Genomic DNA, 22,932 nt, shown 5'->3' with positions numbered 1-22,932 from the left:
GGAAAGAATAGAGAAGCGGCTCAAGATCTAACGTCACAGCTCCTATGTAATCAATGTCTAATCTCATTTCTTGTCCATTTTTGCATCTAATTATTATATTTACGTTAAATATAATTTCTCGCTTTTATTTTAAAATTTGATATAATTACATATAAATTTTTATAGAATTAAAAATTATACTTACTATATTCGATATCTATTTTTATCTCACTAATAGATTAATTTATTAATTAAAATTTATTAAATTTTGTTGATATATTTAATTGAATAAAGAATTATTTTTGTTTTCAATTGATTTTTTTCTAATTTAGGGATAAACGTACTTTTTGTTTTCAAACAATTTAAGGTTGTAATTTTAGTCCTAAAACTTTGATTGTTTTGGCACTTTCGATCACTTCATTAAGCTTGTTTGTTAAACTTAAATTTTATTCAAATTGTAATCCAATACATTCATTTTTCTTAATTTTTTTCAAACTTTAAAAGAAAATAAACCAAAAAATATAAATTTAAGCAACAGCTTTTCTAAAATTTATTGGCAATTTCTTGTTAAGATTATTTAGAAAATTTGTTGCTTAAATTTTTTTTTTTTTTTTTGAAGTTTAAATGTAAAAAATTGGTGCATTGGATTACAAATTTAAAATGGGAGGAATATAATAATCTTTTTCATTTAAATGAAATCTCAGTTAAATTTAACGAAAAAGTTATTGGAAGGACCAAAAATGCCAAAAAATTAAAATTTTGAGAACCAAAATCACATTAGTAACTATAGTTGAGGACCAAAAATATATTTATCTCATCAAACAAATCCTTTTTTATCATACCATTATATATCTTCAAATGTTAATATATGTGAGGAAATACATTTTCACTTATAAGGGTAGTTTGGTTAAAAAAAATTTTTTGGACCTACAATAAGTTTGTAAGGCAAACTGGGGTCAATTTTCATTAAACTTTTTTGTTGGTGTCAACAAATTTTGTAAATTTTATTAGCAAATAGATCTATTTATTAGGCGCAAGTAAGCGACAGGAGTATTAGGTGTAATTTACCAAAGTATATGAAGTTTATATAATTTACCAAACTCTATGGAGGGCGGTTTGATTATCGCTAAAATAGATAAATATTAAAAATATTTTTTATTATTTGTTAAGTAATAAATAAATTTGAAATTGCTTTGCCATATATATATATTGGGGAAGCCTGACAAATGACAGCAGAGGGCCCGGGGGTTGGTGAAGAATGACGAGGCAACTGGAACGACGTCGTAGGGAAGTTCACCAGTATCCTAGATGCTACTGGTCAAAGTCGTCTTCACCTGCTTTCCTGTTTCTCAAGTTGCCCCCCCTTATTTTTTTATTATTATATATATTAGTTGCCAAATAAACCACCATTTTCCCATCGACGCTTGCTAATATATATATATATATATTATTTATTTAACAATTGTGTTTAACGCAGTGTACTAAATTTATTCTTCAACTACAACATTTTTAATATTAAAATCCAAAACGTATGAATTAATTTGTAAACTGACATTCTTTTAGTTTAGTTGATCAACTGAATATGTACATTTTTCTGTAGGTTATAGGTGACAGAAATAGCAAAATAGCTCCAAAACAATTATACAAATCTCGTATTGAGATTTATAAATAATAACCAATGGGAAATAACAACTATGCAACACCACATGAAAGGAAAGGAAAGGAAGTTACCCTTCTCCTGGAGAAGAAAGATTACACCTATGTTCACAAATGTAACCAAATCACATGGTTTACTTTCTACTCAATTGGGAACAATAGATGAGAAAATTGTCTGTACACACTATCTTCAAAGCATCAATCTTATTACTCTCCCACTCTTTTTTTTTCTTCTTCTTTATCTTAAGTATCTCACTTTCTTTCTTGTAGAGATCTCTTTACACTATAGTAATTAACATTTTATGCTACATGGCCGATAGCAAAACTAATGGCTGCTGCATCTCTCCCACTGCGCACCTAACAATTAGTCCTGTTGCATCATTTAATGTCAATGGGTCGGTGCTATGAAAATGAGAATCTGGAAAATAGAGACAGCCCAGATCCGGAAGAATCACTTGCAGGGCTAGGTGTAACATCGTTTGAGGAGCGATAGGCTTGTTGACACTTCTGCATCTGCAAATGTACAACGTAAGATTGTTAGAAAGTGGATGACTCATTCAAAAACCGCATGCAAGAGGACTTAAATGCAGTTGACCCAGATATTTGGGCTTTTAGATTCAGTTGGAGGCAATTTCATGTTCACTTCTGAGTTTTTTGAATCTGAGGCTCTGAATATGCAGTTGACTGTGCAGTGCTGTGAAACGCTTCAGTGTATACTCAATTCGAGCTCAAAGAATTAATGTAAGCAGAAGCCAAGCAGAAACTAAAATTCAGGTGAAATACAAGGAAAGAGTAATTCATGTAATCAGAATAAGATAAAAGAAATATTCCTAAAATTCAACATTTGCGTCTCCTAACTGCTTTTAACCTAGCCCACTGGTAGAAGTTACAAGGAATGAAGTGAGGAAGAAAAAGGTTCAAGAAGTGTAAACCCTACAACTGGTGGAACAGGTATGGGCAGTAGGATTTGAGCATGATTTGGTGCAGAGAAGAGCCGGAGCTGGAAGAAACTTGGCGATGAGGTGTTGCTTGCAAGAGAGGTGCAAGTTGTGACCAGCAGGTCATCTTCAAGCAGCTTTCAGCAATTTTATAAAAGGATAACTTCCCACTTCTAATTCTAGTTGAGGTATTCACAACTGAAATTTGGAAACCTACATTTGTGCTTAAGACAAGTTTTTCACTGTTTTATTTATCCTTACTTCGCAGTCGAGCCCATTCTGAAGATCCTAATCATAAGAATCAAATGATAATTACTCCTGGAACTTTAGATAAGCTGGTCAAACTCAGGTTTCTGATTCTGAAAACATGCTTAAAGGGTAAAAAAAGCAGTTTAGACCTGCATTCCAGCATGAGGTACAAGTTCCTAATGTGTCCATGGTTTAGAACATTATGAAAGCAATATGGACAAGTTCGCATAAAGTCTCGATCCGACCTAATGCTCATAAAATACTGTACAGAAAAAGAAACTACTGCAGAATATGTTAAACATCAGTTTCACAAAAGAATTCTTTGTGGTATCAAAGATTAAACAGGAAAGTGAAAGACGAATTCACCTCATCAGGGCTGAACTGAAGAAGCATTGCAATAACTGGAAGCAGTCTCTCCACTTCACCTAATAATTTGCAAAACCACAAAAAGGTGGAAATTAAAGAAATCTAAAGTGACCATTGTTTGTTAATAGAAGCTTACATTTGCTCTACTTAAAATATTAAAAAGCAAATAATCATTGAAAAGATCAGTTATTTATAATTAAGCATCTAATAATGAGAACCGACTTCAATTTTTGTTTCCTATACCCAGGAGTTAATTTTGTCACAAAAATTCCTCTATCCTGTCAGTCATTGTAGAAAAATTATAAAATATAAGGCTAAACAATTGAGAGTTTGATAAATAAAGCGATTAAGAAAACATAAAGAGATAAAATTTACTAGATATCATATGTGCTTCCTTTGATATACCAAGACAATGACGAACAAAGAGTAAATTTTAATTCTCGTTCAGGTTAGGTTCTGCATATACATAGGACTTTCTGGTAATTAAATTGAAGATAGATACCTATGGAGTCAACCACCACCATCAAATTATAGGTATGTGAGAAATTAAAAACTTAGGGTTAATTACACCTATATTGCTCTAAAAAAAAATTACTTTACCAACTCCTCAAACTTTCAGTATAGCTAGAGCCCCTATGAAGATGCAAGTGTAAAACACACCCACTTCCCACTTAGTGATACTGGCAGTTCAACTTTTAACAACCTTATCACAAACTAAACTGATCCACTTCTTCCCCTTTTGGTACATTTTCTGTATCCTACTCATTAGCTTAACCCTTAAACCATCTATAGTAGACGTTAGTATTGGCTTACCCCTGAACCAAGCAAACTGATGTTAAGTGACTCACAAAAATTATTGGTTTCTTCAGCAAAAGACTACATGATGCATGGTGAAATAATTTTTCAACTATAAAGACACCCCTCCAACATTTTAAAGATCAGAAATTCACCCCACCCGAAATAATAAACCAAAAGGCAGTATGATCATTTGATTAATTTTTATGATCTGGTTATTCCAATATGGTTTACAAATATAGCATTTCCAGAGGGGGTATAAGCTACGATTTCAAGTTTCAGCGGAAAGTTGGTAACTTGGCATTTCAGAAGAGGATCCAAGTTTATTTACCCAATCTAAAAAATTAAGATTTGTCGAGCAAATAAAAATAAGGTAGTAAAATTTTTAAACGAGGGGAAGAAGATAAGTGGAAAAGGTCGGCCTTCAGAATATCTTCATTAATGGAGTCTAACGTTAAAATTGCAAAAGATGCAAACCTGGAATTTCAATTGATTAACTTGAACTGCAGATCACAACATACTTATAACTAACAATTATCTAATTCTACTAGGAAATAACCAGAAAAGACTAGAATTTGAAAGTGATTTTTCAACTTAGATTAGACTTATCTGATTGATTGACCAATTCTAAAATGATTCCAAAACAAGAATCTTCAACCAAGTTACAGATATTTTATTGAAGTCATAAAATCTAAATATACGCGTAAGACTGGAATTGATATTTAAAGGATTTAAAAGCTATAGTTAGAGTCACCCCAAGCATATTGTTGCTGTATCTTAAGTATTCTCCTTTCTTAGTCCCTTATATTTGTTTATCACTAGTCCCTAGTCTCCTGCATCAGTTAGTTTTAAATATCACTCTGGTGCGTCAGAAAGGAAAACGTAAATTGAACAAAATTATACTATTGTTTAATTGAAAGAATGAAACCGACAAGTTCCTTGAGACCACTGGGTGGGGGGTTGGTCATGAAATAGGAGTTGCATGTGGAGGTGAAGGGAAAATTGAATGCAAATATACCTGTCTCTAGAAGCTTTAAAATGACATTTTTAAGATACGTCAGATCCACTCCTTCCCTCTTCTGTGTTCTTTCCATGTTCCGGAGTTCTTCCTTCAGCTTGGCTTCCTGCACACATTACACATTATCATCAAGACTGAATAAACGTAATGACACTATCTCAATGAAAGATTCCATATTCATGTATGACCAATTTACCTCATCCAAAATGTAGCGAACACCTTCTAGTAAGATGTGTGTGTGTGTGTGTGAGAGAGAGAGAGAGAGTTTCTATTAACTTGCCATAATGAGCAAGTTAAAGTGATTTCATGAACCTTAAATGCCCATGCATTGAGTATGAAATCTAAATTGTTAGGGGACAATACAAAAAAAGATAGGCCCTCTTATAGTTGTCCAAATAGGCGTATCTCAAATTTGTTGCGACTATATTACCTGTTGCTTTCTAGACCAACCACACCTTCATCAAAGTAAATGCAATCAAGAGTAGTATATTGATAAAAAAATTTAGGCGCTAAGTGATTTGTCACCTTTATTGATGATTGCACAAGGGTGATGTGGGTTTTTCTTATGCAAAAAGAAATTTGACATCAGTGAGATCTTTCCTACTTTTTTCTGGTCGATAAAAACTAGTTCAGAGTGTGCATAAACAGGGTAGGGAGTGAGAATGCTAAAATACTTCAATTAGACCTTATCTTCATTCTTTCAGATAGATAGAATAGTTCATTATTCATCTTGCATTCACAACCCTCAGCGAAATGGGTAAGCTGAGCATAAGAGTCGACATTTGCTTTAAGTAACTAGAACCCTATTGTATCAAATGAATGTTCCTAAAGCCTACTGGGGGAAGCGGTGTTAACTGTGGCTCACTTATTACCTTCCAGAACTTTTGGGTTTAAAAAACCAATGTAAGTTCTTTATAGCTTCTTCCCTACTTTAAGCATAAACAACAACCTACCTACAAAGTGTTTGGTTGTGTTAGTTTTGTCATATTCATGCTCACATTCGGGGAAAATTTGACCTACGAAACCTAAAGTGCATCTTCGTCGGTTATTCTTCTACACAAAAAGGGTACAAATATTGTTATTGTTCCTCGCATCAATTTCTCATTTCTAGGGATTTGTTGAGAATGAGCCTTTCTTTAGTACAACTTATCTACAAGGGGAGAGAGATCATTCTAAGGAAGATGAGCATGGGAGACACAAATATTTGCTTGATTTCTATTCCCCAGATACTATGCAAGAATCTACCCAAATTGAGCCAGACATTGTCTGGCCTAAGGCAGATTGAGCCTTATGGAACAACCTGAGCAGATTGAGCCAAGCACTACCCAGCCCAACACCTTAGCAGATCCTCTTAAGCCACACTACTAATGAAGGAATGCAATCCATACTTACCGAAGCACACTCAAGAATCTAAACCAGAATCAGGTACTGAAATTCAAAACCCAGAATCTGATGACTTCAGTATTCGAAAGGAACACGAACATGTATCAAACATTCAATTTCTCAGGGTACTTTCCCTTGGAAAATGCTCCATAATCCAATAGTGTTTTTTTTTGATAAAATCAATTCAATTCCTATACTACAAACACTTGATGAGTCACTAAGGGATAAGAATTGGAAAAATGTCATGGATGATGAAACGAATGCTCTGATATAAAACTTGGAAACAGTGGATTCACAAGAAGAAAGAAACTAGTAGCATGTAAATGGGTGTTCACAGTTAAAATAATGTAGATTGCTCGTTGGAAAGAGACAAGCCAAGACTTGTAGTAAAAGGATATACCAATCACCAAACAAAATAAAGTGTGGCTGCCATTTGTCATGATGAATAGAATAACAACTGCTGCTGTTTGTGTCCAGACAATTTTGTTTGTACTTAAAAGTGTTCACTAGAACCATCTGATACGCGACTTAATGCCACAAATGTCTGACAGACCTCTTTAATTTAGATTTGCCTTTGAAAAATATACTGTAAACTTAAATAAATTACAAGATTACCAGCTCAAATTGTATGTAAACTAGCATTATGAAGTACCTGCTGCCTGTGGAGGCGATTTTCATGCTCCAGCTCTTCAATTTCCTCCTGCATTTAAAGCCTCAGAACATATACATAACCCCCCAAACACATTCAGATGCAGACAAAAAAAGGCCTGAGAGACAACAAATTTGAAGAAGTAAACCGCGAAATCTATTTACCCAACGAAGCTCGTTTCAGAATAAATTAGAGATGATTATATCAGCACAACATAATTCTCTAATTAAAATAGTCTTAGATGAATCTCATTTAGCTTACTTTATGGTAGGAGTAGATTCAGAGATAGTTTTCTACTTTATAGTAATTTTCCATTACAAGTCTCAACTCCTATGTCTTTGTTATCTAGGAATAATCATACAACTCATCTTCGCAATTCTATTCTTTTTTCTTGAAAGAGAAGCCTTTAATGTCTATACTCTGAAAACAATTTAATTCTATAGAATTGATTATTATTTGAACTGATACCATACTCTTGTGTATTTTTTTCAATCCTTGTGAGGGTAAATTTTCTTCTCATCATTTTCTTAAGATGCTTATCATTTCCCTCTTATCCATCTTTGCCACATTTTTTTCATTCTTTCAGTTTCCAGCAATAATCCTTCTCAAACCACAAAATTTACAAAACTTAAAACCCATCTCTTCCTAATAAAACACCAACCTGATTCAGCAGAACTACATTTATAAATTACAGCTAAGGCCTCTAAATAGTGTTAACCAGCCACATTTATGGATTCGATACTAATCATTAAAAACAATAATGTCAACAAGTTGTGGTTAACATTCTCGGCAAGGTTTACAAAGCTGCTTCTTCTATTTTGGTTCATCATTCCAGAGAGACCTCTGAAAATTTGAAGTCAACAACATACTTACAAAGATTTATTGTAGGAGAAGTTTTTAAATTTTACATATGATATGATATTCTGACAGCAATTCTTTAAGATTAAAAATTGATATTATGTTCATATGGATTTTCCTGAACCCATGCGAGAGTAAACTGTGTTCTCTTCTTTCTTTTCTTGCTCTTTTCGCTCCTTTTGTCCTTAGACTTCTGCTGACATTATTCTTTCTTTGCTTCAATGGAGGCTTCTAATTATTTCTTTCTAGACAGTAGTCGACAAATTTATAAAGCCCGTCCTTTATAATGACAAAGGAAACTCAAACGGCTCAAATGTTCATGGGTTGCTAGATAAAAATAGTGCACAATCATATTTCCTACATCACATACTTGAAGTGCAAGAATATGCCGCTGCGTTTGAGCAAGCTCCTCTTCCCTCTGAGCTTGTTGTCTTGCCAAAATCTGAAACAACACAACTACGTCAACAACATGACATAGTGTAATTCATGTTAAAAGAATCTAAGTTTAATCCTAAAGGAAGATAATATGTTTAATAGTTAGAAGGGAAAGAAACAGTATTTTTATATGATTCTAGGTCCCAAGTAGGATGAAATTATCATATTAATGGGCTTGTCAGTAATACTTGATATCTACACCACATCCCACCAATGGATCCTGGTTCAGCCAACAGTGATCTTTTATGTCATATTACCTGGCAACCAAGCTTGGAAGCACTTTCAATCACTGCACACGTATTTCATGTTGTAGATCATGATAGAGCTAAAAGTTAATCGACAAATTTTTTCTCGTCTTTTCATCTTTTAGGTAATAGTAACCTTCTCCTAGAGATAGATGCATTTTTCTAGCCAAACAAACTTCGCGAAGACCAAAAAAAGATAATGAACTACTTTAAAAGAAAGCAATAAATTTAAACAAATGAATCACACCCACATTTGTCTCAGAACTATAGTTCAAAACAAAAACACTGGAGGACTTGGGAACAATCTTAACGAAGCAGCCATAAAAATTCAAGAGTTATATGATTTGAATTTGCACATATCAGAAAAAGTGAGTGGGAGATGTTGACACTTTCTTGACCTGCGCATAGACATAAGTGCAAGTTCACCTAACCTATATTTGTCAAAAGAATCATATATACATCTTATTCATGTCAGCAGCAAATTTCACTCGGATACTTTTTCATTCAACTATATACGGATGACAACTACTTCAGAAGTTTCTTTGAACTCGGTGAACATAAATACCAGTTGAAGGATGAAGGTAATATAATGGGGAGTGGTTTTGTATCAAACAAGAATAAGCTTGGATTCCATAACAGGGAAAACTGTGCATACTAGGATCTGTTGCTCTGCAGCTGAAGCACTAGAACTTGGGGCTTCCTGCTTCTGAAGAGCTGCACCCATCAAGCTCAAAGAAAAGTTAAGTTCCAACCAACTTATAAGCACCAGCTTTGTGACATTTTAATTAGATTGTAACATTATCTTTATGAATTAGAAGATGAACATTTACCTGTAATTTCATCACGGTATTCAACCTGAAAACAATTAAAACAACGAGTCAGATATCAAAGAAATGTTAAGTACAGTCCCAACTAATTGAATGCAGAGACTATATAATAATGATACATGGAATAAATAAACAGAATCCAACAGAAATTCAAATTTGGCGAACAGTGGGCAGGTATATATTCTCTTTAGGGGAGAAGGAGCGTACAGATGGCCTTGAATCCAGCAACTGATTTAGATTCTTATTATCATCCAAAAGCCTAGAGATCTCTTTATCCTTTTCCTCCATCATTTTATCAGCAAGATCCCGAAAAGACTTTTGTTCTTCCTACGAGATACAGTAGTACAATAATAAGAAAAGCCAACCAATATTCAATTCAACAGATAACTAAGGTGGAGACAACCTTCAACATTTTACATTGTAACTTCAGCTCTTCTACTTCTTTTTGCAAATTTTGACCAGAATACTCTTTACTTTGTCTTTCCAGTGCTTCACATCTCACTGTACAGTTAATATCCAAGTTAACCAAAGACCAATTGCCCACATTGAGTACAAGAAACAATATGCATATCAGAATAAGCTAAGGGAGAGAGGGTTGCAGTACATCGCCATGTTTCTTCCAGATTTTGGAGACTTCTCTCCCATGCTTCTTTCTCAGACTGATGCGTAGAAAGAGCAGAGTCCAACTTCAATTGCAAGTTCTTAATCTGCTGCTCCAAGGTGCTGAGAGCTGAATCTCTGAAGAAGACAATTAAAAATTTCAGAATACTCAGAATGACATATCATATATTTACATTTAATCGACCCGCAGTCAGAACTTAAATATTTCTCTTGCATGCACAAGATAAATGAAGACGGTCTACGACAAATTTTTATGGAATACCAGCCTATATACATCTGTATATTACTTCATCGAGAACTCAACTTCCTCATTTCATATAACAATGTCATGTTCCTTATGATAAGTTCTTTTCAGAACTATTAGAGAATAATGTCCTGCAACTGATGGTCAGTACTTTTTCAATTTGAAGCATGAATGCAGAGGCAGACACAAGAACGGACAAGTTGATACAACATTCTCCAGGAAATGCAGGGCATAATGGGTTGGTGGAACCTATTGCATAAATGTCAATATCTAATGTCTACATCCAGAATAAATGTGCATCAAGTAAATTTAATTATTTCATCCAGGAGTTCGACTTGGTTGAAATGCTTATTCAAAGAACAGAAAAACAGAAGGTGAGTGGTTGTTACCCATTGACGACTATCTTGCAATATAAGACCAAAAGTATTAAATGGACATGTCATAATTTCACCCTCTTCGTGTTCAACTGAAAATTACAGTTGTCTCCAAAAAATGTATGAATATTAAGCATGTTAGCTGCTCCCTATTCCATAGTAAGCGAACAGGTCTTAGTGACTCCATGTTCCCAAAACTAAGAACAATTAAGATAACTTTTTGCTCAACTGAAATATGAATGTGGATGGACATGGAACCAATTTTTTCAGGGTGTTCACCAGACCAGAATGGATATTAATGGTTCAGGATGGTGAAATTGAGTTCTGACTGGTTACTGGGTTTCCAATAAAACATTTTAAATTTTCAGTTCAGGTTTTGAGGGGAACAAATACTCCCAGAAACTCACAGGTACTATGGTTTAAAACAAAGTAACAGTGAAACATGATTCTTTCCTGTGTTACTTCCTTACCCTAATTTCCTGAACTCTGAATAGCAGATTGCTGCCAATCAACATTCCTGCAAACACAACCCCCCCACCCACCCAATCTTCCACATGCCTTTAACTAACAGTCTTGCCAGCAGCGTCTCCCTTCCTCCTTCCTCTCTTTCCACCATGGCAAACACCCTCCTAACTACTTTCCTTTGCCCAACTGCCTGAGCACTGTTCGTGTGGACTGCCCCCTACTGCCTGTGCCCCTTCCTACCTTCCCTACGACCACTTTGCTACTGACAAAGTCTCCATTCAAGAAAAAGGGAAAACACACCAGCTCTTCGCATGACATTCCTAGGTGACCAAGGATGAGTTTTGGTTCAATTTTGTTTGGTATGAGACAAGAACTCAAAACCCATTCTGAGATGCCAAGATTGTTATTGTATCTTATTGTGTACCAGGTACCATTTTAGCTTTGGGTCTGTCTGTCAAGTGGCCAGTAAACATCACTGTCTGACAGTTGGGTTATCTGACAACCAATTGATGTCTGGTTATGGATTTCTGGATTCATACATGTCCAACACATTTCGACACTTACCTATAGATATCCATTTTTGCTTGCTTTGGAGGGGAAAGAAAATAAGTTACAGAAGCATTTGTTTTTTTACCTAACACTCTGCAGATTCAAGTGGAAAGTTTGATTAGATGTAGCTAATATAAATCATGAAGCACAACGCAAGCAAGAGTAAAGAAAAGGGACTTTCGTTTCTACCTCCCATACTTTATCGCACCGACATATTGTTCCAAGGATCTAACTCTATTAATGTATATAAGTATTACAATTTAATGGGCATTAAGAAAACCTGGTGCAAATTTCCTTTCCGGAATTAGTCAAAGCATCTTTAAGATCTTGGATTACTTTATCCTTCTCCGCTGATACTAAAAGTATTTCTCTCTCAGCATCCTGGGAAACATAAATATCATGAATTATGAGGAACAATATATTAATGACAGCTCAAAGGATTCTTCTTCTTCTCAGATAAAACCGAACAATAACCGTTTCACCTTAAGGGCTTCCTCAAGAGCTTTCAATTGATCATTGTCTCTAGCAGCAGCTAATTCTGCATCCTTTTTCTGTAGCAGTGCATGAGCTCGAACTTTGTAAGAAGCAAATTCACTTTCAATACGACTTATCTGCGATATGTAACCACACAGAAGGGAATAAGAATCGGCATACAGGTAAAACATACAAATATGAAAATAATCAGTCAGAACGTACAAGAAGCAATCACTTGGTCTTCTGATAAATGCTTAACAACATAACCACATCTAAATTCCTCATAGGGTCATCACAGGCTCTTTGTGATGGAGGGGAAGACGAGTCAGTTGTTTGAGAACATGGGAAAATTCAATAGAGATTATTTCAGACCTAAATAAAATAATAAGTAATCATGTTAATGCATCATGATTCTGTACTTAATCCATGAAGTCTGTTCAGTGAATTTGCATTTATTCATGGAATTTGTCATCAGTGGATTACAGAGAGATTACAACCTTAAGAGCATTGAAATATAAAACCATATTGACACTCTAGGCACAAGGAATAACAAAACTTAGAAGAACTGATTCCAAGGCCATTACAGATCAACACCTACAAAAGCACAATCATATTGGATATTCTAGGGCAGCTCCAACCAACATACCGGTTCCATGTCAGAGAATTCAGTGGCATTCAATGAGACAGATTTCTTTATTCAAATTATGAAAGCCACATTCTATTCCACATGACATTTGGGGTATTATCATTTTTCGGTCTGCATGCATGGGAATCTCTCTCTAGCAGTGTACAGGGAAGGGCAACGAAGCTATTGTTCTGGGTGAACTGGGGGATGAGGATTCAAACCTGGAATATGTAATACTCCTTTGAGTGTGGTTAAACCAAATAGCTGTAAGCGAGATAATTTGTCAGCTACTTAGACTCAACAACATAATGGATCTAATTGAGTAGTGTACTGAAAAATCTGGATGCGGGCCTAAAATTAAACAGCTGTAGAGTCTTCTGAAAGCATTTGGGACTGGTAGAATTAAGGGTTAATGATTGGCAACCACTTCCTCAACAAAGCTTTCCGCTGACTGTTCAGCCTCACACAACCCTCCTCATTTCAGGTTTTCGGACCAGCTATATGAAAATGTAAGCATTGAACAACCCAAGAAAAAAAAAATATATATATATATATCACATTTTATCATCTAGACAAGATTTAATTACCCTCATTGGTCAGACATGCCTATGTAAACTAGCTTCCATGTATTTTTAGGTCACCGGTAAATACTGCTAAAAATTTCAAAAATCACTCAGTTCCCCAATTGTAATTTTTTTGGTATTGCTTAATTTCTTCAGATTATCCATTTCTTTCATTTCAAGACTGGAAGTGGATTGTACATATTCGGTAAGTTTTCATATATCACACGGGAGAGGGTGGCTCATAATCCAACCAACCCCCAGCTCACACAAGAAAACATATTCATCCTCGTAGTTTTTGCTGGTTCACAAATAACCATCTTCAATCAAAAGTCAAGAAGTTCAAATGAATAACTACCCTTCCATTGGTCCTCAGAATTACTCCAAACAAAGAAATCTTTGCAATGTGCAAAAACAAGTGGCAAAATGCAGAACAAAGAGGTTAACTGTTCTATATCTGGATATTCTTCAAAGCACAGGCAAAAAGTAAGAGGGGGAACAAATAACCTTGTCTTTGGCTTCCCCTAGCTCTGCATCTTTACTGTTCAACAGCTGAGTTTGCACAGAAAGTTCCGACTCCAATTGACCTGAAAAAGAAAAAAATAAAAATGGTTGTTCCATTGTCCTACATGAAAACAAATTGCAATGAAGAACAGGTTACAGGAATACTTCTTAATTTTGCTGCTTCAACTTCGGAACGTATCCTATTACTCTCAGAAATCTCCAGCTTTGATCTCATGGACTGCAGTGCAGCTTCCAATCCTTCTTTTTCTTTCTCCTGAATGCATCATGAGCATTAGTTCCTTGCATTTTCTCAAGTTAAACACCAAACTGTACATTTAACTTTGTGGTACTCGCTGAATGATAGTGCAGAAAATAGTTCTTTTCTTTTGCATTTTCCAATCCTTCATTTGCAAAATAGTCACTGGATCCCTAATCCAGTGTGAACTTAATCAGGCCAGAAACACAAATTTCTCCAATAGTCCCAAAAACCCACCTCTTCTTTCTATTGATTATCTATTTCCTCAATGTTCTAAAGTACTATTATACGATCATACACCAAAGTGGAAGTCTCTTTCTCTGATTACGACTATATCATTGTAAATCAGAATCCTGTTACTTACCAGGTAACAAACAGAGCCTCAAGGATAAATACTCGACATGACCAACAAAAGTATGCACCCGATGACAGTCACATGACCATGCAATAATGGGATATGAGATGATCTTTTCGCTGAAATTGAAAAGTTCGAGTTTACTAGGTAAACAACAGTAGTGCACATAACTTAAAAAGATAATAGACTATTTCAGTATGAGTACGTAGTTACCTTTCAAAGTCAAGTCCAAACCACATCCCTCAATTGACAATAAAATATTTACAACACATCTCTTTTAACGAAACGATCACTTCAACAATCACTTGTTAATCCAACAATAATATTTAACTACAGGATTTATCTTTTAGTAATATATTTATTCATATGCAACAAAATTCTCCCAATAGAAAGACAGTTTGTGATCTTGATAGTCAGTAAAGACAGAGGAAACTTATATGTACAGCAGGAGAGGTTCAAAAATCTTTTCTTGAGGTGAGGTTGATGTTATTTCCAGCCGATCAGTACAAAGGACAAGGATTTAGTGAATGTTTTTGGAATGTATTGATTGAGGAAGCGTACCTGAAACTAAGGATTTTGTAGGACAAGGAGAACCAGAATAGTAGGAGGAAGCAACAGAGGCAAGAATAAGAGAAAACAGTTTCACCCGAGCAAGGGTAGTGAACCCTTAAACTTATAATCAATTTTAACAATGATCAATTCTATTCTTGAAGAGGAAGAAAACATATTTTAGTAGTCTATTAAATTCTTAATCTGTAAGGAAATGTAACATGAGATTTTAGGAAAACTCAAAGCAATTAATTCCATCAACTAAGATTTTCTTTGACATACATTAGATCGGAAAAAGATGGTACCATAGTAACAACTACAGGCACCCTGGACTATGGGAAAAAAGCAATGTCATTTGTTCTCATTCTAATCACAAGATTGCATTCCGTACATGCTAAAACTTGTTCCGAGAGCAATCCGTTGCAGTACGCTATACGTCCGCTTCTACAAATTTTCTTCTTTACTTATAGCTTCTGTTACCTCAAGGGAAGTTATATCATGTAGATTGTATGGTAAAGTGAAACAAGAACACATGGAACATGGAACAGAATCATGAAAAATGTAATAACAGTTGCACTCCAGTTTATGCCTCTTACCCAAAAGTATGAACAAAAGGTTAATTACGGAAACTTATCAAGGCAGGACCCTTGAGTTGGACCAAACAGCATTGTTGCTTAATTAGTAGCATCTACCATGTGAAAAGAGCAAAAGAAGAAATCATACATGTTCATTTTTCAGATGACTGAGCTCTCCTTTCAATGTCTCCATTGCCGCTCTAAGTCGTGCCGCTTCCCCACTGGAAGCTGCATCCATCTCCGCAATCTTGGTGTCTTTTTCCGCAATTAAAGACTGGAAGTAGAAAAGAAATTAAGTACGATTAAGTTTAGCATCTGAAAATTTTGAGTTACCAACCTCCTGCTTGTAGGTGCAGAGGAAAAATGATAAGGTGTCACAAAGATATTAACTAGAAAAACTAACTGATCATAGAACATAAAGGTTAATTTGGTTACAGCCACTTTATCCTTTTAAGAGAAGCAAAACAAGAGTAAGATGTATAAGAGCACCCGCAGAGAAGATATTGTTTCAGTTGCTCGGCTTCTCTCAGCTAAAACATCAGCAATTTGGGCTTTCATATCCTCTACTTGCTGCCAAAGATAACACGAGAACAAGAAATTAATATCTCCAAAGTCAGTAACGTGTAAATTGAACTAGGAGAGAAATCTGAAGCTAAAGAATGAACTGAACTTTCATGCATGAGAAGCAAGCATTTCCTCAGATATCTGGGTGCAGTTTACCTTCTGATGCTTTAGAGAGAGCTCTGCAATTGAAGCTTGCCTCTTTTCATCAGCTACCTGCAGTAACCCTCGCATATCTTCCAACATCTGCAGAAATGCAAGAACATTTCTATGTAAAGTGACATGAATGTTTTCAGGGAACACTTGATATATTACAGAGGCTACTGCAGGATAATATATATCACACAAACAATTACTCGGAAAGGAACAGTGGACAATGATACCAATCTTTCTTGGTAGTAAATATCAAATATAAGAACATACAACTTGGTTAATACACCCACATCTTAGCTTCTAACAGCCGATCCACTTAAGCTGATTTCAGATTATCAATTATTCTACGCTTCATTCAACCATAAGATGTTCTGCTCTTTACTATTGTTTTTATATCAGATACCCAATTACTCTTAATTTTTGCCAAAAACGTTAAAAGTTTCAATGACAATCACCATGATATATTCAGACTACAACACTAATTTAAGAATTCACCTGACATTAGAAACTATCTTCACATATGACCCTACAGAGCTCATGTTCGTGGTGGATTTGCATATTTTTCATATCGTGTCTTTTCCATATGCCTAACTGTTCTTCATTTGCTGAAGTGGTATTAGGATGACTTCCCATGTCATTGTTTTATTTTTTATTTTTTCGCTCCCTTTCTTTTCGGTGCTTCAGTTTCCCAGTGGAATGGTTTCCCAAGTGCTATTTATTTCTTGTTTTGGTATGTGTCCTAGTCGGCTAATAATTTGTTATCAGATTGACCCTGTAATATTGCTCTGTAACTTGTTATGAAAGTGCATCACGTTCACAGTCTTTTATCAGTAAACAGCTTCACTTGAAGGGACTTTAAGATCTCATTCTAACAAGAGATGCTTCAGTGAAGGAGCAACTCAACAACTTTGGGACATATTTGGCCTCTGGACTGGACTAAGGGTAGACAGATTACAACTTAAGTCAGCAAAACACAAGGTTTTCTCCAAAAAAACAAAAAGTGGTAAAGCTGTGAAGGTTCGTATATGCAAAAGGCTGTTTTAGAAATAAATTTTCACCGTAGATGTATTCAGAAACTTCAACATTTAAATCACAAGGTCCAAATTAGACAAGAAGTCCATGAACTAATCAGATGTCACCACAGGAAAGAATTTCTTGACCTAGTCACCGTTAGTAACGCTTTGTTGTTAGTTGTTTTCCTAAATGCTTGGGAGTATGTTGTGAGGAGGTGGTGTTTTGGCAGTGAAAGTGGAAATGAGTGGCAAGTGAGATGTGTTTGAATGATTTATTAGAACTTTCTGATGTGGGGTCAAATCAAACTTTGTACAATTGTAAAATTGATTGGAATATATATATATATTTACCATGTATTGATAAAATGATTGGAAAATGAAAATAAATACTCCTATTCCTGATGAAATGCTATAATTATGCATAAAGATATAGAAAAAATGTAACAATTAGAATACATTAAGACATACATATAAATATGAATACATCTGTGCACGGTAGAATCTCTCGAAAAATTAAAACTTTATTCCCGCAGGCAAATATTTTATTTTCCTGAGCATACAAAAATTCTTGTTTGGAAATAACTCGAAACAAGTTGCAAGATTTCCAGCCAACCTTCTATTGAAACCTGAGAAGATTGACCTCATTGCATTCAGTATGAAGAGGAGAGCATACTGATAGCCAAATGGACTCATTTCTTGAAGAGGATACATTGCATGCAATCTTTGCCATAAATTAACGTAAAAAACTGTGAGGGGAAGAAAATCTCCATTTTTCATCTAACTTATTCAAGATTATCATCAGAGAAGACAATGGCATCCACATTACAACACTGCGGCGCTAAACTCAGTAACTAAGTCCTAGATTGAAGCCCATAAAGTGCTTGATTAATTACAAATACTATCCCATAGCCTCCACTGAGCAACCTGGGTAGTTAATCCATATCTACGTAGTGACTACTGTTTCCATGTAAAAAAGAAGTACCAATAACTAATTATTACAGAGCAAAGTGAGAGATAGGAACAGAAATAAGTTCACAAACTCATAAAATTTTAGCAAGTAGTATAGATTCTGTCAACACAGAAAGGGAGAGTAGGGTTCAAGGAAACAAAACTGACGAAAATCATATGTGTATGTGTAATGATGTGTAATGAGACACGGACGTAGATATACTCATATACATGCATTAATTCTATGACAACACTTAATCCATAGATTTAATCAACAAGTAACAGGAATGCGACCAGATAATATATATATTATACATATATATATATATATCGATGAATTCAAACTTCCAAATAATCATGATAGAATAACAGATGACTATTTATTGATTACCCGCCATATATGATTAGATACCTGTTCTTTCTCCAGAAGAGACTGTTGCATTGCCTCCAAAGCATTCTCTTTGGGGACCAGAGAATGGCGTAATTCTTCAATGCTGTCTCGAAGTCTATATAAGAAAAAATTGTCAAAATGATTACAAATAAACATGGACAATTTTAGAAGTCCAGATGTTCATTTTTCTTCAACACTACACGGTAAGCATTCACAACATGAGAAAGCAGAAACCCAATAAGAAGCTTTCTCAAGACCGTACTTGTTGTTTGCACTTCGTAGTTGTTGCCTCTCCCCATCCATTGCTTTCAGTGCTTCATTCGCATGTTGCCTTGTGCGCTCCAACTCTTGCTGTAATGCTGACAACTGGGAAGATGTGAGATCAGCTTTCTCATTTACTTCACGGAGCTGCGCCTCAAGGTCATCTTTTTCCTAAAAACACAATCCCAGTTAAAAATTGAACTCAATCCACTGAAGTAACCTCCCCCAGAACATGATGTCAATTTTTGAACAATTGTCAATCAGTGAACGCATGCTTGTATATTTAACCCTTGCTTGTCAAACCCAGCAACAAACTATACAAGCAAATGTTCTTTAACTAAATCCTTAAAAAATAGTAAACAGTAAAAGAGAATCAAATAAACCACCACCCATGGCAATGATAAATTGTTACGTTATATTGTCTTTAATTTCTTTGCAATCCAGGTCTTGGAAATGATAAGGAATTGTTGTATCCAATAAAAACAGAGTCTTGAAGTAAATGGTTGGCATTGAGGTAAATTTTGCTACTTTAATTGACTATATAAACCAGCCTATGACCTGATCTTAAACCAAATATTCTTCTTTAAAAATATAATTTCTTTGATTGTAGAATGTAATAGAATTTCTTGGATGAGACTTGCACGAAACATGTGAATCCAAGAGAATTAAAAGTTAGCAGATCAAAAATCTAAAATCATAGAAAAAAACTAGCTCAGTCCTCAAACAAGTTTACCAGCTAGCCGCCTCATCTCCCACATGATATGGATCCAGTGGTAGAAATTGTAGATAGTAAGAGCACCCGATGGAAAGATAATAAAGCTAATGATCTGAGCAACAGAAACAGGAAATGTGCAGAACATCTTCGAATGAACAAGGGCAGATCAGTGTAACATATGTGATACTTAACCTCATGTCATCTGTCATGGCAAATGAATCCAGGCTCTAAAACCAATAAATAATGTGCTGTATCAGCTAGATAGTTTGAAAAGATATGATAGTTCATGATGCGTAACAAATCCAACCAAAAATCAAAAGGGTGGGGGAAGGAAAAGATGCACTAATATAGATAAAAGAAGTGGCAAGAAAATGAACCACATACTTTTTGCACCTCCTGAATACGCTGTTTGGCTCTTTTATGAAGCCTGTTAAACTTGGAATCAAGCTCAGAGTACTTCTCGTCCCGCTCTTTTATTTCTTGATCCATCTTCTGTTGAGCTATACGAGAATGATTGGACATTAAATTTGTTAAGCAAAACTATGTAGAAGGAACTCTTTCAGATCACCATAAGATGCCGAAAACACACCCAAAAAGCATATCAGGTTTCAAACTGGTAATCAGGTATCCATAAACTTGAAAAATCATCTAGAACAAATTATACAACCTTCAGCAAGTTTAGCAGAAAGCACTTGTGCATTCATATCTGCTTCTGAGTGTGCAGCTCTTAGATGCTTCAGAGCCTCCTCTGCAGCACCTCGTGTTTGCCTTTCTTCGAGAATTTCTCTCTTTAGAGATTCTATTTCTCCACGAAGCTCCTTGACATCATCCATAGACCCTGAATTGTCATGTTCCTGTACTTTTTGTTGGTCAGAAAGTTTAGAATCCAGAAAGTAATTCTTCAAGCCCTCATACTGAGACTTCAAATATACTTTCTGGAAATTGAGTTCTACCACCATCTGCACAAGTTTGTCGTGGCTGTAATTAGGATCAATGATTTCACCAGGGAATCCATTCTCCTTGGCTAGATCCCGGTCAATCACATTATTCAGGTTGGGCTGCTCATTCTCCTGATCTATAACATCTTCTGCATGATTTTCCAGCAGTCCACCACTTTCACCCCCTTCTTGCGACATTATTGTGGAGTCAGTAAAGAACAAAAGACCTTACTTTCAGTGTATCTTCTAAAGTGGCTGTAATTGCAACAAACTTCTCCAAAAGCTGAAAAAAAACTATAATGAAATCAATACACACATAGCATTGGCATCATAGTCAATTGAAGTAATCCTACAATAGCCTCCAGCAAAATTTCAACCATATTTGTAGAAAATCAACTTCAGATAAAAACAAATTAAACAATCAGAACCATGTAAATTAAGCACATTAGATCAAACAGAAGAAACTTCAAATAAAACTGACCAGAATTAAATTAAGCACATTGAATCAAAAAGAAAAAGTAATGATAATTAAGCAACAGATATTTGGTTCACCCCACCCCTTGGACTCGAAAATCCGACTAAACCGCAATTTCCATCAATTAATGAAAAATGTCACAAATCAAATAAACAAAATTATTAATTGCAGAAGTGATTGAGCTCGCCTCTTACTCGAGACAATTTGAGATCGGAGGAATGATGCGTATATGAACACAGTAGATCTTCAATCAGATTCGAATTGCGAAATAAATACTCATAGTCATAGCAACTCTAATATATAATCAGCTGCAAAATGGGGGCACTGTTATCGCAAAATCACAACGCTGCTCGGCCCCGCATTTCACACGCTGCCATCACACATATCAGTGTGCTGCCTTCCAATTTTATACTTGCTCTTCAAACTAAAGGGCATATTTGTAAAGTGAGCTATTCCTCTATATTATTAGATGGATTTGAAGTGTAAAACTTTTACCATGTATGTATATAAATCTTCTTTTTTTTATACCATCAAACATTATGAACCACTTATTTTGGACCGGATGTAGTTTAAATTTCGTTTTGTATGTCATAAATTAGATCATTCAATATAGCATTACTTGACTCGTGTGTTTATCATTTATTGAGGGAGGGAATTTGAGGAGATTTGAACACGAGGAAAGACACCCGAGCATTGTGGCTCACTTAATTGTGGAGGATGTCCGAATGCGTGTACTAAGTATTAGGTTAACTAGCTCGGTCAGTACATGTGCATTGTATAGACTTTGGCGTATCCCTTGGCCTGTCGAGGATACCATATGATAGGAATACCTATTATACTATATCTTTTCTTTTATTAATGAAAATTACATTTTTTCTAAAAAAATAATTAATTAAATATATTAATAATTTAAATTAACGAGATAAAGCAATAAAAAATTATTATAAAAATGGACACATACCCTCTATTCTCAAAATAAATTATCAATTACAAACCCAAAATATATTAACTAGTTCCAACAATTTTAGGGGTAAACTCCATTTTACCCTTGCATTTTAAAAATAAACTGAAGATACTCCATGTTTTAATAAACTCTGCGCAAGACTCTCTCTTTCATTAGAATCTGGCATAAAGGGTGCGTTTGGACTTAATTTTTTGCTGGTTTTGACCTTTTTGTTCTTAAATTTATAAAATTACTGATATATTGTGTTCAAACGACCATGGTGAAATTACTTATTTTTTTTTATAAGTTTTTTTTTTACATTTTCATCCCTCCTAAAAACAAATAACCATGTTCTTAACTATATTTATTTAAATATAAATATATATACATATATTCTTTAATAAATTTATAATTTAAATTGAAAAATTAAATTAAAATAACAATACATAAAATGATATACTAAAGTTCATTTTCATTAAATTTAAATATCTATATCAAACAATAATAACTACTATATTTTATTAACTAATTTAATTTAAGTATATATTTATCATTTAAGCCTTATTTGCTCTCCGTAAACTATCGTGAATAGGTATAATGCAGCTTTTGGATATATCTTTTTATTGATGGAAAAGTGATGTAGAATGGTTAAAACTGCTCAAAGCTCTCAATAGTATATGCAGGCACAGAGTGAAATCACAGCATAGCTTTTCTTGCTCATATAGTGTACAAGATTTTGCAATATTTTTATACCTAAGTCTACTTCAGCTACAAATTTATCCAACTGACCCTCTGAATCGCCTCTGCCATTGCATTTAATCAGGTATGAGGTATCCAATCATTGAGGAAGGGCTTCCGCCCGTATCTTCATTGAGAAAGGCTTTGAACAAACCGTTAGGATTATATTATGCATTTCAATGGTCATATCAAATTCTAATAATAGTTTAAATTGAAAACATATAGGACAAATAAATGTTATTATTAT

At 34.7% G+C, this 22,932-nt stretch overlaps 1 protein-coding gene across 4 annotated transcripts; it reads right to left on the bottom strand.

The window, feature by feature from the left end:
* On the bottom strand, positions 1,687-21,392 carry LOC105162691 (protein GRIP). 4 transcript variants are annotated; one of them, XM_011080800.2, is made up of 22 exons: positions 21,192-21,392; positions 20,259-20,812; positions 19,976-20,091; positions 18,878-19,047; positions 18,637-18,730; positions 16,270-16,356; positions 16,039-16,119; positions 15,698-15,823; positions 13,980-14,088; positions 13,818-13,897; positions 12,134-12,262; positions 11,932-12,032; positions 10,003-10,136; positions 9,802-9,899; positions 9,606-9,725; positions 9,402-9,426; positions 9,227-9,285; positions 8,262-8,333; positions 7,037-7,084; positions 5,002-5,107; positions 3,189-3,247; positions 1,687-2,148 (listed from the first exon to the last, which is right to left on the bottom strand). In XM_011080800.2, the coding sequence occupies exons 2-22, from the start codon at positions 20,725-20,727 to the stop codon at positions 2,038-2,040; spliced, it is 2,394 nt and encodes a 797-aa protein (XP_011079102.1). In that variant the 5' UTR covers positions 20,728-20,812; positions 21,192-21,392; the 3' UTR covers positions 1,687-2,037. The 4 variants fall into 4 exon arrangements, with proteins under 4 accessions (XP_011079102.1, XP_011079094.1, XP_011079087.1 ...); XM_011080792.2 differs by having other exon boundaries at positions 20,259-20,823; positions 21,199-21,392; XM_011080785.2 differs by having other exon boundaries at positions 21,199-21,392.

The sequence above is a fragment of the Sesamum indicum genome, linkage group LG1 (genome assembly GCF_000512975.1).
Source record: "Sesamum indicum cultivar Zhongzhi No. 13 linkage group LG1, S_indicum_v1.0, whole genome shotgun sequence".
Lineage (NCBI taxonomy): Eukaryota > Viridiplantae > Streptophyta > Magnoliopsida > Lamiales > Pedaliaceae > Sesamum > Sesamum indicum.
The sequence above is the reverse complement of the archived record's forward strand: the minus strand, read 5'-3'. Positions and strand labels throughout refer to the sequence as shown.

What these genes read in the sequence shown, in the direction of transcription:
- LOC105162691 (XM_011080800.2), bottom strand. Translation starts at nt 20,727, where the DNA reads ATGTCGCAAGAAGGGGGTGAAAGTGGTGGACTGCTGGAAAATCATGCA. An exon ending in TGAAGCAGCAAAATTAAGAA is followed by an intron (nt 13,898 to 13,979) that starts GTATTCCTGTAA and finishes TTTCTTTTTCAG; the next exon opens with GTCAATTGGAGTCGGAACTT. An exon ending in ATCGCCTCCACAGGCAGCAG is followed by an intron (nt 5,108 to 7,036) that starts GTACTTCATAAT and finishes TAATGTGTGCAG; the next exon opens with GAAGCCAAGCTGAAGGAAGA.